The sequence below is a fragment of the Lampetra planeri genome, chromosome 2 (assembly GCF_965212315.1).
Source record: "Lampetra planeri chromosome 2, kcLamPlan1.2.h2, whole genome shotgun sequence".
Classification (NCBI taxonomy): Eukaryota; Metazoa; Chordata; class Hyperoartia; order Petromyzontiformes; family Petromyzontidae; genus Lampetra; species Lampetra planeri.
Window position 1 is genome coordinate 30870611 of NC_136108.1, and position 18825 is coordinate 30889435.

At 49.9% G+C, this 18825-nt stretch overlaps 1 protein-coding gene and 1 non-coding gene across 2 annotated transcripts in view; one reads left to right on the forward strand and one right to left on the reverse strand.

The window, feature by feature from the left end:
- Window positions 1-3567: 3567 nt before the first annotated feature.
- Window positions 3568-18825, forward strand: part of LOC144731690 (uncharacterized) — a 67211-nt gene continuing 51953 nt past the window's right edge. Inside the window, exon 1 of the mRNA XM_078612870.1 lies at window positions 3568-3934. Coding sequence (XP_078468996.1) covers window positions 3884-3934 — 51 coding nt within the window. The 5' untranslated portion in view covers window positions 3568-3883. The remainder of the gene's footprint in view (window positions 3935-18825) is intronic.
- On the reverse strand, window positions 13594-13667 carry TRNAI-AAU (transfer RNA isoleucine (anticodon AAU)). Its single transcript has one exon. It is a non-coding gene; the product is annotated as a tRNA-Ile (tRNA).

The following is an 18825-nucleotide window of genomic DNA, read 5'->3' on the forward strand; positions in this document are numbered from 1 at the left end:
AAATTATTCCGTCAATAACGCCATTCCAAGAATTACGAAGCCCATTCATGCATCAACGACGAATGACCCCACCACCCAACACCGCCATTACTCATCAATATCATCATCATCAGCCATTGCCTATCCACTGCTGAATGAAGATCCTCCCAGGTCCATCTTCTTGGTTCTTTCGGTAAAGTCACGTAGAAGGGAAATAATAAAAGACAGCTGTCATTCCGACAGCCATGTTCTTCACCTGAGGACGGCTGCTTACGTTGTGGCCGAAACGTCGTGAGAATTGTATTTTATAATATTTTGATTTAAAGCTTTCGTGACTGCAGGGATTCATCTTCTTGGTTCTTTCGGTACAGTCACGTAGAAGGGAAATAATAAAACATTATAAAACAATAAAAATTCTCACGACGTTTCGACTGCAACACAATCAATCGCCATCAGGTGTGAAATCCACAGCAAGAAAATTTCAAAAAAAATTCTTGCTGTGGATTTCACATCTGACGATGATTGCTTGTGTTGCAGTCGAAACGTCGTGAAAATTTGTATTTTTTATATTTATATTATTTTATTATTTCCCTTCTATACGTGACTTTACCGAAAGAACCAAGAATATGTATTTTATTATGTTGTATTATTTTATTATTTCCCTTCTTCGTGACTTTACCGAAAGAACCAAGAAGATGAATCCCTGCAGTCACGAAAGCTTTAAATCCAAATCCTCCCAGGTCCGTCGCCATCTCTCGCGGCGCCAGTGCCGCGCTAATCGTCCGTCTCACTCCTCCCAACGCGCGCGGACCGATCCCATCCCTCCATCTCCACCGGCGGTCGATAGAAACTCCCTCGCTGTTCACGCCCCCCATGCCACTCCGTCACCAATCTCGTGACATGGGCCGCTTTCACGCATGAACAACAACAACCGCCATTCGCCACTTAAGTGGCGGTGACGTCACCACGACGCTTGTGCCAGGCCATGTGCACCTTGAGGCCACGTGAAGTGTCGAACGCCCGCTGGCAGGAGGTCACGGGGCAGACCCAGCAGGTGCCACGGGTCGACTGACTGAGATGACCGAGATGACTGGCTGATGCCACCACCTGTACCCCCTACTGTGCCAACTTGCTGTGCTTTAGCCACGCATGAACACGCACACACACACACATTTTTATTTATTTGTCACGATTGCGACGCTGAATTGTTCGCCCAACCCCCGAGCGTGATTAATCGCCGCTTGGGAATTCACCTGGCACTTCCCCACAACTTGCATAAGCACGTACGGCTTGGCAAGGTGTGGCACTGCAACGGCGGTGGAGTTTGGTGGTGGGGTGGGTGTCGTGAGCAGTGACGGCCAACACCAGCGACGATTATCTAAACCGGTCCTGGGCCCCCCCCCCTCCTAGGTCGACTCAGCCTCGAATGAGAGTGGGGTGTGTAAAACATCGCAGCTAGGGAGACAAAGGCGGTCAGGCGTGGTGCTAAACACCCATGCCGCTCGTGTGCCGTGCTGGCTTTTGACAGATGCTACCCGGAAAACGGCACTTGCTCCAAAAGTCTGCTGAGGCTATACGGGGGTCCTTTGTCTTTGGTGGTGGTGGGTTGTGACGATGGTGGCTGGCTAGGGTAGGGCAGACACGTCTCAACTCGCTGTAGGTACGGCAGCCTCACGCCGCCGTCGACCCAGGGCGTGGTGCGGATTGTGGTGGAGCGGTTTTCGGGCTGTATGAAGTTGTTTTGGCCGGAGTTTCTGCCGAACGTCTGCCATCACGATCACGGGCCGCCCCTAGACTTGCAGTCACATTGGAATAATGATGTCCTGGAGGAAATCCGATGAGCTATAAAGCACACTTTCACAGATGTCCGGTAGTTTCACAGTTGTCCAGATGTCCACCGGTACACACCCACCACCCAGTGCTGGATTATCCTTAGTAGCACAATTAGCTACATGTGTAGTAGCTGCTACATATGTAGTAGCTACGGCCCCGCACTTTCAAGGGCCCCGTGCTAAATGCTTTCAAGCTATCAATTCTGGTTCCGCGATTCTGCACTTGCTCTATTACTATAGTACTATACCGCCTTCAACTTTTATGAACGCCCGGGTGTTTAAGGTTAGCGATTTGTCGTAGTATCTGGCTGTATAGCAGATGCAAAAAATACAATTACTTTACTATGCACGTAAAACAAATTGTGTTTTAATATTTAAGTGTTTTAAATGTATTAATTTAGGGCCCCTTCATAACATATGCTACAGGCCCCGCACTAGCTTAATCCGGGCGCTGCCAACCACCACGATAGTAATGCTAACGATGAGATTTGTAACGCCTACAACAATGTCCACCCCTATCACGGCCGATAGCCAAGGTGGGTTTCGCTGAAAAAATCAGACGATGGAGGTGGTGGTGCTCTCTAAGCATCTCTTGAAAGTTCGTTGGTTTCTCAGTCCGCTTGTCCTGGCGAGGGAGGCAGCGTGTTGAGTAGTGAAGGTCCACACCTCGCTTTCCCTGGCGACAGACTCCAGCATCTACATCACTATACACTACACTATATACTACACTACACTATATACTACACTACTATACACTACACCATACACTATACTATACACTACACTATATACTACACTATACACTACACTGCTATACACTACACTATATACTACACTGCGATACAATACACTACTATACACTACACTATACACGACACTACTATACACTACACTATATGCTACACTACTATACACGACACTACTATACACTACACTATATACTACACTACACACTACACTACTATACACTACACTACTATACACTACACACTACACTACTATACACTACACTATACACTACACTACTATATACACAGACTCTAGCTCTTCCTGGGGAATGTGCAGGCGTTACCAGGCCAGCCAAGCGACATCGTCCCACCGCCAGCAGCGTGTCCTGGGCCGGTCCCTGGGTGTAAAAGTAATAAGACACATTATTTGGTGATGGTGCTGGTGCTACGGCTACGTTCGCAGTCGTGCACAAGCACAGCAACAACAACTCAACACATTCGCCAATGTGCTATGCTGAAGGGCCATTGCCCGAAACGTTGCCTATTCTGTATTTATTTGTCATTTTAAGGTCACGGTGTCGTTGATGGATGCGTTGGCTATTTCCTTGAAAGTCGGTGAAGATTCAACACGGACTTGCTGCTGCTGCTGAATGTGCAGCTTGTAGCAGCAGCAGACGATGATGATGATGATGGCCGCGTCCCAGACGGGAGGGGGAGCTGCCGCAGAGAAACGGAGCCCCGCAGGGACCCCTGGACTCTACTCCTCGGTGTGCAGATGAGAACGAGGGAGGGTTTTGTGAGTCGCCCGCCTTCTGCTGCTACCGCCGCTGCTGCTGCTGCGGAGACTCTGCAAACGGCGACATCCAAACCCATTCATTCATCCCATCTGGCGCTGCTTCCGCTACCCCCGACCCTCCCACACACACACACGCGCGCGCGCACACACCCCCCTCCTCTCCGCCTCCCACCCATCGCACCTCTTACGCGAACGTATTATAAAGAGGGGGTGCGTGACTTAGCCCGGTCTTACTTTGCTGCGCATTCAGTTCCGGCTCCCTCCTCCTCCTCCCGTTGTTCGCGACAATTTTCAGCGTCGAACAAGGCTGTCCAGTCGGCATCTGCTGCCGAAGTGAAGTGTGCGTGCGTGTGGTGCTCGCCTGCAGAAACACACGCTTCAAGCGCGAGAGAGCTTATCCTGCAAGTGGCGTGTGTCAGTACGTGTGTGGTGGTACACGTGTATTATTATTATTCGTATAATAATAATCTACACGCAAGCGAAACCGCAGCTGCTCGGCCTTCGCTGGTCATCCCTGCCGTGTAGTATCGTGCACCTGAGTGGACATCATGCGCTGGATTTCGGTCATCCTGAGTCTCTTCTTGCTCGGCCTGGCAATCGTGAGTAACCCCCCAACCCACGCCACCCTCCACCCACCTCCCGCCTCTCACGTTACAATATTCGGGTCCATTATTTCAATGGCTCGGCTGATCGGATTATATTTTGCTCTCTCCGTGGACTTTTGAAATGTATATCATTAACCGGCTCTTCTTTATGCCACATCTGGTATACCCTTAAACAGAGATTCCCTTCTACGCTAACACACAGACCCACGTAGACACGTGTGCACTTACGTGATGCGTAGACTTAAACAGGTAACATACGTTGCGCAGAGACCCATAGACTCACGTGTACTTACACGATCTGTAGACTTCCATAGACACAGGCATACTTGTCTAGAGAACCACAGACTTCCATAGAGACCCATAGACTTACATAGACACCCACAGACTTGTATAAAGAACCATACTTCCATAGAGACAAACAGACTTGTATGAAGAACCACAGACTTTCATAGAGACTCATAGACTTATACAGAGACGAATCCGCCTGCGTCTCCTGATATGCTAAGTGTCGCATTATCGCGTGGGGTCGGTTGTCGGCTTTTCATCCATGAGCTTCTATCCCGTTCCTCCTTTCTCTGTCAGTCACTCTCCAATCATCTCGCTCCACAGCATCCGCCCATCTCAGCCCCGGTTTCCCTCTACTCCTTCTGCCCTGCACCGATGTCATCCCAATTTCCCTTCTAATCTATGACTCTCCGTGTGAGTGAGTCTATGGGTGTCTGTGTGTGCCTGGCTCTCTTTGTTGAGTCTATGGCTCCCTGTGTTGAGTCTATGGCTCTCTGCGTGAGTCTATGGCTCTCTCTGTTGAGTCTATGGCTCTCTGTGTTGAGTCTATGGCTATCTGTGTTGAGTCTATGGCTCTCTACGTGAGTCTATGGCTCTCTGTGTTGAGTCTATGGCTATCTGCGTGACTCGCCTCCCTCGCCCTCTCGGGAAAATTTGTAAAATCCGCTAAGGTCTTTCTTTACTTTGCCGTTCCTCCTCCTTTCCCTTCGAGATTTCCTCAACATCAACCTCAGCATTCTCACCTGTGGCCTCTCTTTCCTCGTGCTACCTTCGCGCTTAGTGAGGGGCTCAATACCCCACTAAATATTTTCCGGGCCAACTTCGTAGCCTCCAGTAGGTGACACGTGACTCGTAGCCACAGCCATAGCGACGTGTATACTTGACGTGGTGTTCCGGGATGCTGAAATGTTTTTCCGGGTGGCGACACGGAGAGGGCTCTGCTGAAATAAACCCCCGCCTACAATTATAAATACTGTCATAGGAAAGCCAAACGTTTAGCGAAGAATATTGCAACCCAAGTTCAAGACCTGTTCAGGTAGGTGCTGCTCGCGAATGCTCGGACAATAAAGGACTGTGGTAATAACTGGCTGGATTTCATGTCGTGGTATTTTGACTTTGACCACTCTTACTTAGCACGTTTTTGGAGAATTTAGACAATAGACTGTCTGGCCGGTTTCTGTTGAGACCCCCAGAGAATAGATGTCTCCGATGAGGCCTCTAGACGGTAGACTGCCTGCCCGGGTCTCTATTGAGGACCGCACACAATAACAATAGTGTACTGGCCGACCGGACCAGGCTCTCACTTGGTGACGTAAAAACAAGAATTCCAGTGTTTCTAACCCTTCCCTTCATCTCGGCTTCGGGCCACTCCCTGCTCTGTATAATTCCACCGAGCGTTTTGTTTTTTTGTTTTCAGTGAAGTCGCCCCCCCCCCCCAGAAATAAAACAACAAACGTAATGGGGGGGGGCGGCGAGGTGGGGGGGGGGATCAGCCCCCCCCCCTCCACTAAAATCTCCACGCGGTGGTTGTGTGTTCAGCCGGGCCGGTTGTGTGAACAGTGGCGCAGATCGCCGCCAGCTCTGCCACCTGTGTGCACGGCATTGTCATTCGGGGTCCGTTTAGCGGTGACGGGTTCGTTCAAACTCGGCAAGGGTGGAGGGCGAGGCTATTTATTTTTCTTCCGACAAATTCGTTCAGATTCGCCGACCTCAAAGATCTCCAGCGAGCGGGCAGAGGTCCACGTCGGCACGTGGAATTAAGGGCCCTCTTTTTTATGTCATGAATGCAAGAGCTTCGCCATAACCGTGCGGGCTCGGTGCGGAGTTGTTCGTTGACCGCCGTTCACTTACCACGACGGTCTTCGCCGCCGGTCGGCGGAGTCACAGTCGTGCCACGGTTTGCGATTTTTTTTTGTGTCTTGTTACAGCAACGCAGTAGCCACAAAAGCGGTCCGTTTTTGTGAACCCTGGCCGCACCATTCCAATCGATATCCAGGCTCACTCGAGCCTTGCTCAGCTTCCGAATTTTGAATAGATCGGGCCAGGGATTCCATCGATTTTGTCCTCGTAATAATTATATCACGTTGCCTTTATTAGGCCCCTCGCACAATGTCTCAAGGCACGAGTGAAGCGAGCCGGGTGTTTGACGAAGTCACAGTTGATTCATAATAGAGGTTTTTTTTTGGGTTAGATCGCGTAAAAATATCAATGTGTCGTTAAACCCGCCACCACCGACAAAGCCAACTAGTAAGGGTTGTCACGTTAACAGAACATGCCAATTCGTCACTAGTACAGCACCACCGGTGTGTAGGAGAGCCAAGCCACAGCATTTACACTCTGAGTACGACGTTTCGCCAGTAATTATAACTAGCTTCATAATATTGTAAATGTTGTGTCTTGATATAGAACTTGAGTGGTTCGTGAGTGGGCGTCTGTGCCTTGTGAAAAAATAGAATAATAATAATAAACAGGGCATTCAGTGGCATCGGCTCCATGAGGCCGCGCCTAGCTGATGAGACACAGCAGATTCGAGAAACGTTAATCTGAGGTGAGTGGGGTCTTGGTGCGTGAGTGTGTGATTCATCAGGTGAGTGATACTGGGTGGGGTGAGCGAGTTTCAGGCGAGTGAGTGATTATAATTATTGATGAGGCTTAGAGGTGAGTGACCGAGTGATTCTGGGTGAGCGAGTGAGTCTGTCTGGCTTCGTGAATCTGTTTGATGGGTGAAGTGAGCGATCCTGCATTGAGTTAAGTGAGTGCTGGGTGAGTGAGTTTGACTCAAAGACAAATATCCCCCGTATAGCCTTAACAGACTGTTGGGGCAAGTGCTGTTATCGAGCACTTATGAAACCCGGCACGACACACTAGAGGGGTGGGTGGCCAACACCACGCCCGGCCGCCTTTGTATCCCTAGTGGCGATGTTTACACACTGAACAAGGGACCAATTTGAGACTGAGTCGACCTAGGAAAGGCCCATGTCCGGTTCAGATAATCATCACTGGTGTTGCCGGGTTCATTGTGAACGTGACTCAACACACACATACAGATACACACGCCTCATCTCTCACCTGCTCACCTGCCACAACCGCGCCCGTGGATCGCGTAACAGAGCCCTGGGCGGTCAGTGATTCACTCCCTCCCCCGTTCTCTCCCACCCACCCACCCACCACGATCCTGATATGTCAGTCTGGGAACCTTTGTTTGTGCAACTGTGAGTCAGTTCGTCAGTCACGGCGCTCACTTGAGTCATTGCCCGTGGTAAGCACTCGAGTCGCGTTGCGTTCTAACCGGAAGGATTCACGTCCCACGTGGTGCTCACGATGAGCCGCTTACGAGGTGCGATCTTTCGCCTCGGTCCAGAAAGAATGGACCGTTCATTGAGACATTTCACCACACACCTACTCCAATAGGGTCTCATAAATGCCATAGGATCCCTTCCGAAATGTCTCTAGATCTATTGCGAGTTGACAGTTTGCGAATATTTTTGTGAGAAATGTTAATCCGGGTGACATGTGGGGTAGGTGGGGGGGGGGGGTTATTTATTTATTTGTTTGTGGAGGTGTTAGTGGGTGATGGACTTTTACGTGTGAAATTTCCCAATTAATTTTTAGTGTAACGCTTGAAGGTGTTGCCAGAGGACCGGGGATTCTTTGGGTGGCAGCAGAAGGGAATGCGACATCAGCTCGTGCGCACAGGAGCCAGATTAGTTATTGCGTCGCAAACCCGTCATAGACGCATTTCACAAGTAGTACTAATCACACATCTGCATTTCCCATAAATATGCTAAATTCCTCTTGATATGCAAATTATTTTGTCAAGGCGCTCTTCCCCTTCCAACCCAGCTTAAATATACGCTCCAAGCGTGGTGGTGTTTCATTCAGACGCTGTCTCCCCGACAGACCTGGTCTTCACCTGAGGACGGCTGCTTGCGCCCTTGGGGGTGCAGAATCTCGCGTCTGTTGTCACGAGCCTTTTCCACCACGCGCCTCGAGGAAATCAATGAAACATTTGCACGAAGCTTGCGTCATCAATCGCGAAGACGACAGTCGCACAAAACACCGCCCGATGCGATTATCGACGGCGTGGGAATTCGAGTATTTTAATCGATCAGTGGTTACTTTTTTTTGTGAAACGGACAGCCGAGTTAGTGCGTCGTCAATGTTTTCGTTCGTCGAACCGCACCGTGGACGGTTCGTGGCCGAGCGACTGATGTAAGAATGCGACAATGTTCCAGAAGGGCTGAGACAACTTGAACGCGGCACAAATGTCAGAAATAAAGTATTTTTTTTGCTTAAATCCCCGTAAAATGTTACAATTTTCACCAGAATATTGACGGTGCGGAGGCTGGATGGGTTCGCTCATAGGTCAGGGGTCAGTCGAAAGTTCCACACCGCTGCTCCGAGTCTCGTGCTAAATGTCTGCACACACGTACACGAGGTCAATAATCGGTGGACCGAGTAATTCGCCTCCCGCGCAGTGTGACGCCGACGCCGAGTTTAAAAACAGTGGAACCTCATTCGAGCGTGTGTGGGGATGGCGGTGGTGGAAATTCCACGTTTACTCGGGGGGAGGGGGGGGGGCAAGTCCCTCCATAAACCACCCATTCTTCGCTTCTCACAATGTGGTACTCGCTTTATCCACCTTAACGTGGTGATGATCATGATGCTGTTGATAAGCTGCATTGATTCCACCCGGGCTTGAACTCGTAACCTTATTTGTTGTGAGTTGAGCGACCTAAGCACTGCGCTACCCAGTCTGCCCGTACATCGCCAATATTTGCGAGTTCAATACCGGATCAGCAGTTTGGCTTAGCCCATCGTCTTCATCATCCCCATCCCTTGGGAGACAATAATTGTACAGCATATCGCTTTGGTGGAACTCAACGGTAGGTGTCGCATGGCTCGACGTTGTCTCGGCCATAGGAATGCGGAATTACCACTACCGAAAGTCGCTTTGGATAATTTGCGTCTGAGCATGCCCAGGCAACGTTGCGTTCCGACCCAAAGTTTATATAATTTTATTCACGTTAAAATTGCCAAGTTGCGTACGCAGGCTTCCAAAAGATAATATATATATGGGCGTGTATGTGGTCGAGTGAGAAAAATGGGGAGAGAAAGGCGGTCGGGCGTGGTTTTGGCCACAAGTGAGACGCTCAATGGGCTTTACCTGGTAAGATACACAGAGTTGAGTTTTATTTGCAATGTTTTTTAAAGGTATTTGTCTACCGTTCCTTTGCGTTGCACTCCAGACTTCGACAGGAACCCGCAGTCTTACACAGAGACCCGCAGTCTTATATTTTATATAAAAAAAATACCTCTGAACTTGCCCGAGAAAATAGCCTCTCCTCCCCGTCCCACCATTCATCACCACCCTTTTGCACACTACAGAACCATTGGGGTGGGGTGTGGGGCCGTACAGCCCGACCATACCTTGTCGTTGTGACTCTGGGTGCTGCCACTTGCCCTGCAGCCGTGGTCAGACCGCCGCAGAACTCGTGCCACGTGTTTCTGTGGCCAACAGGCCTCTGGTGGGCCTCCCCACCCCCCTCACCACCCCCTCCCATGGTTTCACTCTATCCCCTATGCACAAACCCACACTCTCCTACCCCACTGAACTTGTTAGGACTAAGGTGACAACACCTGGGTTGGCCTCCCCACTGGCCCCTGCCACGTGACGAGCCACTTTGGCTCTAAGGGGCCGTCCATAAATGACGTCACGCGATTTTGGACGATTTTTGACCCCCCCCCCCTTCGTCACACGGCGTCACAAAAAGTCAGACCCCCCCTAAAATATGACGTAACAAAGCTCTGCCCCCCCCAAACCATATTTCCATTTTGAAAATAAAACATGCTTCAAATCGCTTTATACTATTAAAGTCATTGTAGTGCGTATTTAATGTGGCGCTGCACTCTGATGTTGTAGGAGTGTTGTTATAACAATAGTGTTGTTATAACAATACTATATTTATTTAAAGTTGCGCATTTTGATGTGACGTCACATTTCTCAACCACCCCCCCCTCGTCACACATCGTCACAAATGTCTGACCTCCCCCCTCTAGGTGCGTGACGTAATTTATGGACGGCCCCTAAAGCCGCCGGGCACCACAACCAAACACATTCTCCTGCTCGAATGCGTCCCCCTCTGACGCTCTTGTTTTTATCCATACCGAAGAGTGTCAGCCCCCCCCCCCACCCTTTTTATTTATCCTACCACGCACCATGAAGTACCTGACCTTGCTACCACATCATACGTCCAGAGCCTTGGCACCCCCCTCACTCACGTGTCTTCTCCACCCAAACCCACACACACTCACCCACCCACCGGAACTTTCTCCATGGCTACCACCTTGCTTCGTCTCTTCCCCTTACCCCCCTCCATCCTCGGCAATTACAGGAGCGCAGCGCGCTCATTGCTACACCACACACTGTACGCACGGACGCACGCGTACATAGCTCCGTCTCATTCCGAAAGAGCCTCACCTCTCCGCCCCCCCCCCCCAAAACGTCACCTATAAAATACTTTCCCCTTTGAAGGCCACGTGGTGTCATTATTGAAAGACCTGCGTCCAATTTCGATTTAAAGCTTTCGTGACTGCAGGGATTCTGGGTTCTTTCGGAACGTCGTGAGAATTGTCTTATGTTTTATTTTTATTATTTTATTATTTCCCTTCTACGTGACTTTACCGAAAGAACCAAGAATATGGACCTGCGTCCGGTCCGTTGCTAATCATTGCACTCGTGCAGCAGCAAGCCGCAGCAGCAAGCAAGCCAACACGCGGCAATCACCCCGACAGCAGAAAGTGTTCCATCTCTCACCGAGTCATCTTGGACAAGGCGATGCCACGGCTCGCTCGGTTGCATTCGTCGTCTGGGGCCGATGCCATTCCAAACATTTCTCAAAAGTGGCTCCGTTGCAACGCGTGGCGCTTACTTCTGCATATTGATCCATCTCTTCGTCTCTTGCGCAAGAGACTGAACCTCGTGGGCTAGAAATGCGCGCCGTGCGATATTCGGGCCGCATTTCTGCGGTTTCACACTCGGGCCGGTTGCTGCAACCCCCACGCGTGATACGATGCTGATGAAAAGTGGTGAATTGTCGAAGCGGATCGATGCTTTGCCAGTGCTGCGTCCGCAAGAGATTGAGTGGATTAGCCACGGTGGCGAGACGTTAACTACCTCACCTCATATACAGGAGGGCAATAGGTGAAGTCCCAACCCTGACGCGTGCTGTGTGTTTGGAGTTTGCATGTTCTCCCCGTGGTCGTGTGGATTTCTTTGTCGAGGTTCTCCGGTTTTTTTTCCCTCCTCCACATTTAGAAGGGTGTGTTTAGAGTATTTGGCTGCTAGAAATTGCCACGTGATCAGCCACTTCGTTGAGCGATCATTTGTGGCCAGGTCGCTTCTGAAGAATAACTACATAGCCCAGTTGGTCTGTCACCTGAGGTCGACTAGGAGGCCTTAAACGAATACCTTGTGCGGTATAAAAAAAAACACACAGACAAAGATTCTCCATATAGCCTCAACAGACTGCTGGGGCAAGTGCTGTAAGCAAGCACCTATGAAGGCCCGCATGGCACACGAGGGGGTGGGTGGCCAACAGCACGCCCGGCCGCCTTTGTCTCCCTAGTGGCAATGTTTTACACATCGCACCAGGTACTCATTTGAGGCTGAGTCGACCTAGGTGGAGGCCGAGGACCGGTACAGATAATCGTCACAGGTATTGGCCGTGAGCGGGAATCGAACCCGGGTCGCCAGGTTCGTAGCGCAGCGTAGCGCTAACCGCTACACCACCGCTCCCCACACACACACCAACACTCATCATAGCAATGTTGGGCGGGCGTGGATGTTGGCCACACTGCCACCACGGGCCTTAATAGGTGCTCGCTAACAGCACTCTTCCCTACGCCCTGTCAACCCGCCAACAGTCGAGCACAAATCACGGCACTCCGATCACCTGTACATACGTTGAACTTCTTTCGCGCCGTACGTAGCCAACCGTGCTAATCGGAGGTGCGTAGGGAAGGACAACGAACTGAACGCACACTAACAATCAGTCTCGTAAAGAAATTAGTTTTAAAAATAGCCGATGTTAAAGTGCACAGCTCCCAAGTGGCTTCCTATCATCGGAAGCAAGAGCGTTCCAGACGGCCGCATCTGAAAGTTTGACCGTCTTCGTTCGATGGCCGGCCAAACGGCAGGAGTTGGCGTGACGGCGGTGGTTCAAGCTCCCCGACGAGGTCAGCGAGGAGGCATTGTGGTCCACTTGTGGCAGCAAGGCACTTTGTGTGCGATGAGAGCGAATCCCAATTTCAACGCTCATCGTCGACGTCCCCCCCCCACCACCATGGGAGCCCCCTCCCCTTCCCCCTGCGAATTCCAACCGTGAATATTTTCGGTGGGAGAGGTCCCCCGGACTTTCCACGGCTCCAGGAATGTTTTTCCACAATAACCTCCTCCCAACGCCCCCTTTTATTTCCCCTAACCCATTAGCAGCTACTTCGCTCTCTCTCTCTCTCTGCCTCTCGCTCTGCTACTCCATCACCCACGTGTGCGACCCACACCCCCTTTCACTTCCCCCCCCCCCACCAACTCTGCCACCCTCCCTCATCCCGCAAGTTCTATAGAATTGAACCTGATTCACACGGATACATTTTTTTTGCATCCCATGCAAGTCAGTCAGTCGTCCCTACGCTCAGCTGTTCAAACAACGCCGGCATTTTTGCGCGCGCGAGCGAGCGAGCATTTTTCTCTCTCTCTGCCCGTGAATTTATTTCATTTGCAAGGGTGCAAGGGGGGCGGGTGGCACACTGGTTATGCATTGCACCCACCAGCTTCTCCGTAATCCAGATTCCCGGGCGTGGCTCTAACACCAGTGGCAAGTGATGTCTGACCAGGTCCCTTTGTGACTACAGGAATCCATGCTCTTTGGTTCTTTCGGTAAAGTCACGTTGTTGGAAATGAAATAAAACAAATCACGACGTTTCGATCGCCACACAAGCGGTCGTCTTGCGTTGCGATCTAAACGTCGTGATATGTTTAATTTTATTTCTAACTACGTGACTTTACCGAAAGAATTAAAGAGTGCATATCCCTACCCACAACTTAAACCAAAGTGGTGAAGTATTGTTAAACATTTATAGTGTCTTTATACACTATACTGTATATAACTACGCGGCCTTAAATGAATACCTGATACTGTGTAAATATCACACCACTCCTTCGTGTACCTTTCAAAGGTGCTCGCTAACAGCACTTGCCCCAACAGCCTTTTCAAGGCTATAGGGGAAATCTCTATCTTTGTGCTTAACCAAACTCCACCACGCCGTGTAAGTAAAGTAGCATAATGTAAATAAATAGAACTCTCCCGTGACCCGTACGGGGATCGAACCTGTGACCTTGGCGTTATTAGCGCCACGCTCTAACCAGCTGAGCTAACCGGCCGGCTGACAAGTGGCCCCCAGTCTCTGTTATTAATTCTCGGGGTCAATAGGAGCGCCGGGAAGCGCGTGTACAGCGGCTGTGTGTGTCAGTCCACTGCTCGGTGAAGGCCTCCCCCCAATGACCTCGTCGGTCATTGTTCGAACATACTTCACCACGCTGGTCAGCTGCGGGTTGATGGGGGCGGAATTTGGTATCCCATTCGAGTTCGGCTTGGAGTAGGGATTGTTGGCGTAAGGCACTACCACTAGAGCACTGTGCAAGGTACCCACATATCCACAATAAAACAATAGGAACGCATACTCTTAGTTTTTTCGGTAAAGTCACGTAGGTAAAAAATGAAATAAAAATGAATAAAAATAAAATAATAAAAATCACGACGTTTCGGAGGCAACACAAGTCTCCGTCATCAGGTGGGACCGTCACAACCAGATTTGCTGTGACGGTCCCACCTGATGACGGAGACTTGTGTTGTATCACTTGATACAGCAAATCCGGCTGTGACGGTCCCACCTGATGACGGAGACTTGTGTTGCCTCCGAAACGTCGTGATTTTTATAATTTTATTTTTATTCATTTTAATTTCATTTTTTACCTACGTGACTTTACCGAAAAAACTAAGAGTATGAATCCTTGCAGTCACGAAAGCTTCAAATCTAGAATATGAACGCACCCTCTATGCCCGTAACTCTATGAGCAGCTTTAGGACAAAATAAGGCGAGACGGTTGTGGCGCCCCAGGATCATTCCTGGATCAATGTTTTCCGGACTGCTCCAGACGAAATGAAACATCTGCAGTGCCGACCCCCAGGTAGCGCTTCAGATCACTCGCCACTGATGCGAACCGGGGCCAGGAGTCGAACTTGCGTTGTCCGGGTGCAGAGCGCAGCGCCCTAGCCCCACTGCACCGCCGCCAATGTAGGAGGGAGCCGCGATTTGCAGTGGCTTTACTTTTGGCAGCGATGCAACTTTTTTGGATGACGGCACGATAATTACCAACTTGATCGTCGCAGTCAATTAAACTTCCTGTACGGGATTAAGAGCGGCACGCCTGCCAAGTGTGAGGTTATGAGTTTATATCCTGGGCAGGGTTATCAACTCGTCATGCAATTCTACTTTCATCACCATCATTATCATCATCATCATCATCCACCAATGTAGCTTTCAACATCATCATCATCATTAAATTCTAATTGCAGAATCATCATCTTCGGAATCGTCCGTCAATGAGTTGTTTTCATCATCATCATTGTATATAAACACTCATGAATGGAGTTTACCAAAGATCAAAATATAGGACTGCAGAGCTTGGGAAATTTTTGGTCGCACCGATTCTGGCTGCCTGCGGTTTCCCCTGCGCCTGCATGCGAAGAGTGCACGGCGCGCGTCACAAATCCTCGCTGTGAGATGCAACTTGCACGGATGGCGCGACTATGCAGTGTACAAAATAAAGTAGCATCATTATTATTCCCTTGTGATGCTGCTGCGCTCTGGAAGCGGTGCACAGTTAACAACAAACAACATTTATTTTTAAACATAATGAATCACCCATCAATGATATGTTCACCGTCCATCGATGCTCAGCATCATCATCATCATCATCAAATTCTACCTTCAAAATAATCCTCACTATCGACCAAAAACTACTTTTATCATCATCATCATCATTTTTTAGACGTTGCTTTAGTGAACGTTTAGCACCAAAAAGATAAAAGACCCCACATATAGCCGACACAGGCTGTTGGGGCAAGTGCTGCTACAAAGGACCCTTGAAGGCCGACACGGCACACGAAGGGTTGGGTGGGCCAAAGACCACGCCCGGTCGAATCTGTATCTCCCTGAGCTAAAATTCACGCACCACACCGGGAACTAGTGAAGGCTGAGTGGACCTAGAGTATGTCCAGGGACAGATTCGAATATCCCCCCCCCCCTGTTATTGATCGCGAGGAAGAAATCGAACTCGGGTTGCCGGGTTCGTAGCGCAGTGCGCTAACCACTGTGCCACCACTCGCCACCAACGCCAGACAGATGCACACACGTGTCAACAAACACACGCACATGAACACGTATGAACACATCCACACAGCCAGTCCGCGTCTATCCCAATGTGTATAAGCGACTATTTTCGCCTCTTGTTGATACATCCCGTGGAGAATTGCGGCGGTGATGTCTGAGTTGGTGTGTATGTATGCACGTGTTATTTTAAACTGACAAATGCATTGTGTAGTAGCATTTAGCGTGCAATTATTTAGCTTATTTTGGATAGGTGACATATCATTGTTATAGCCATCATCACCGCTGGCATCATTACTACCGCCACCATCACCGCCAGCATTACCATCATCATCATCATCAGCATTACTATCACCACTACCATCATCACCATCATCATCACCACCAGCATCACCACCACCATCACCACCATCATCACCACCATCATCAGCACCATCACCACCACCATCACCACCACCAGGTAAATAGTTAATGTTATATACATCGCTTCACCCACAAGCATCATCAAAACAACCACCACCACCACTGGCACCAGAATTAGCAATTCCACAACAACAACAACAACCACCACAACCACTGGCACCAGAATTAACAATTCCACCACAACCACCACCACCACAAAAAGAACACTTCCTCCACCACCGATGCCATCATTATCATGATAAGGTAGTGACATTAAAGCCGGCAGCAACAACAACAACGCAACGGGAGGCGCATACACGGTGGGGGGGTGGGGGGTGTGGGAGATTCCACAGCTTCAGGTGGGAGACAGCGGCCCGGGCGTTTTGATGCGAGATGCGTTACACAACAGCAACATCGATTATACTCACAGCGCCGTATTCTCTCTAATTACTCTACTACCGTATACTTCATAGTAATAGTGTACAGTATTCTTCCGATTGTGTACCTGTACCGTATTATATCGATTATGAAGAAGCTCTTGCCTGGTGTCAATAGTTTATCAATCTGCTCTCACGCGCAAAGACAGAGTATTGATTATCACCTAGGTCGACTCAGCCTAAAATTAGTGTGTCGCTACTCTGCTACTCGGGAGACAAAGGCGGCCCGGCGTAGTGCTAACCACCCAACCCCTCGTGTGCCCTGTCGGCCTTTCGTAAGTGTTGGCCAACAGCACTTGCCACAACAGTCCCTTAAGGCTATACGGGGGATCTTTGTCTTTGGTGTGTAGGCGCCCTGCGCGCGGCTCGGAGGAGGGCTTGTGTCTACTTGCCGATCAACCCTCTGGGTGTGTGGCGACGAGTTGAACAATAACCTCCAATGTGTCGATGTTTACGACTACGTGTGCACCTATGCGTCAGTGTGTGTGAGCGTGTGCGTCAACAGCAGTGACAATTATCTGAACTGGTCCTGGGCCGCCCCTAGATCGACTCAGCATCAAATGAGTACCTGGTGCGATGTGTAATTATCGCCACTAGGGGAGACAAAGGCGGTCGTGCGCGTTGATGGCCACACTAATCGCTCTTGTACCGTACCCGGCCTGCATAGGTGTGAGCTTAAAGCACTTGCCCCGATTGTCTGTTCAATGCTATACGGGGGGTCTTTGTCTTTTGTGTGTGGGAGTGGGGGTCTGTGGCATGCCAACTTTGCGCGCGCGGCCCTACAAACTCAGCCACCAAAGTTTGATTCCAGCCATAGATTCACAGAGAGAGAGACCCATCCATAGGCTTGCATAGTCGACATTGGTGATACTGCGTTGGCAGAGGTGCACGAATACCAATCCAATACCAATACCCCCGCCATTCGCCACTAAGTGACTGTGACGTTACCACGGCGCTTGTGCCAGGCTAGGTGCACTTATAGGCCACGTGAAGTGTCGAAGGCTCGCTGACAGTCGGAGGTCTCGGGACAGACCCAGCAGGTGCCATGGGTTGGCTGACTGAGATGACCGGTAGATGCACCACCAGCTGTACCCCCTACGGTGCCGACTTGCCGCATTTTATCCGCCCGGCGCTCCGCTCGTTGTTGTGAGCGTCGCTCCTCTGCCCTTTGTTGTGGCTGGAGGGCGACTGCCTCCAACTGCCCAGCAGCAGCAGCGTCCTTCAACAACAACAACAAGACCCATGACATTCGCCAGCCACGCTGTGGCACGCGAACTTTCGCTGGGAAAATTGCAATCTAGCATGGTCAGGTAGTTGCCAGAAGTAATTGCCTGTGTTGGGTGGAGGAGGATTTACGACACAACATTTTTGCTTCAGCGACCCGACTCCAGATTTTAAATGATGAATCATAATATCGGTCGCGATGGCCCATCAGGTGTTGAAAGTATTTTTTTTTTGTTTAAAAGATAATATTTTGCAGTTGAGTGGTGTGTGTTGTTAATGAATACAATCGAGTAATCTTGGTCACGTGAGCCGTGAATGATCGCACAGACTAAAACTAAACTAAATGTAAAAAAAAATCACCAGGTAATGCTCAGTGAACGATGTAGTTATTTTTCAGAAGCGACCTGGCCACAAATGATATCTCAACGAAGCGGCTCATCATCACGTGCACATTCATAGCAGCGAAAAATAAACGCGTGTTTCTACATGTGGAGGAAAAAACCTGATAAAAATCCACGCGACCACTCGGAGAGAAACACACGCAGACTTCAAATATACAGCAGCAGGCATCAGGGTCGAGATCGAACCCACGACCTCCTGTATACCAGGCGAGGTAGTTAACATCTCTAGAGAGACAGAGAGAGACGCAGACTCCAAATATACAGCAGCAGCAGCAGGCATCGTCAGGGTCGGGATCGAACCCACGACCTCCCGTATACCACGCGAGGTAGTTAACATCTCACCACATAGCAGGCAGCCTCCTCCAGAGTTGTGTGCGGGGCGTTTTAGCACTTGTAGAGGAATACAAATAATAATTAATGAATATAATTAACGTCGAAAATAATGAACGTCTGTCTATAACTCGACATCTGTCCAATCCCAGGCGTCGCCAAAAACACGTGTAATTATCGTGTTCCACGGCGTGCGTAACGTAATATTTTTTGTAAACAGGACAAATTCGCGTTGGGTTCCCACCCCACATCGCAGGTAACAACGGGGCTTGTGTGTGCCCTCTCTAACTGTGTTGCGCTTAGTGTACGACTGGCTTGCGCTGAGTGTGCTGGCCGTCTTCTAGGTCCACTCAGC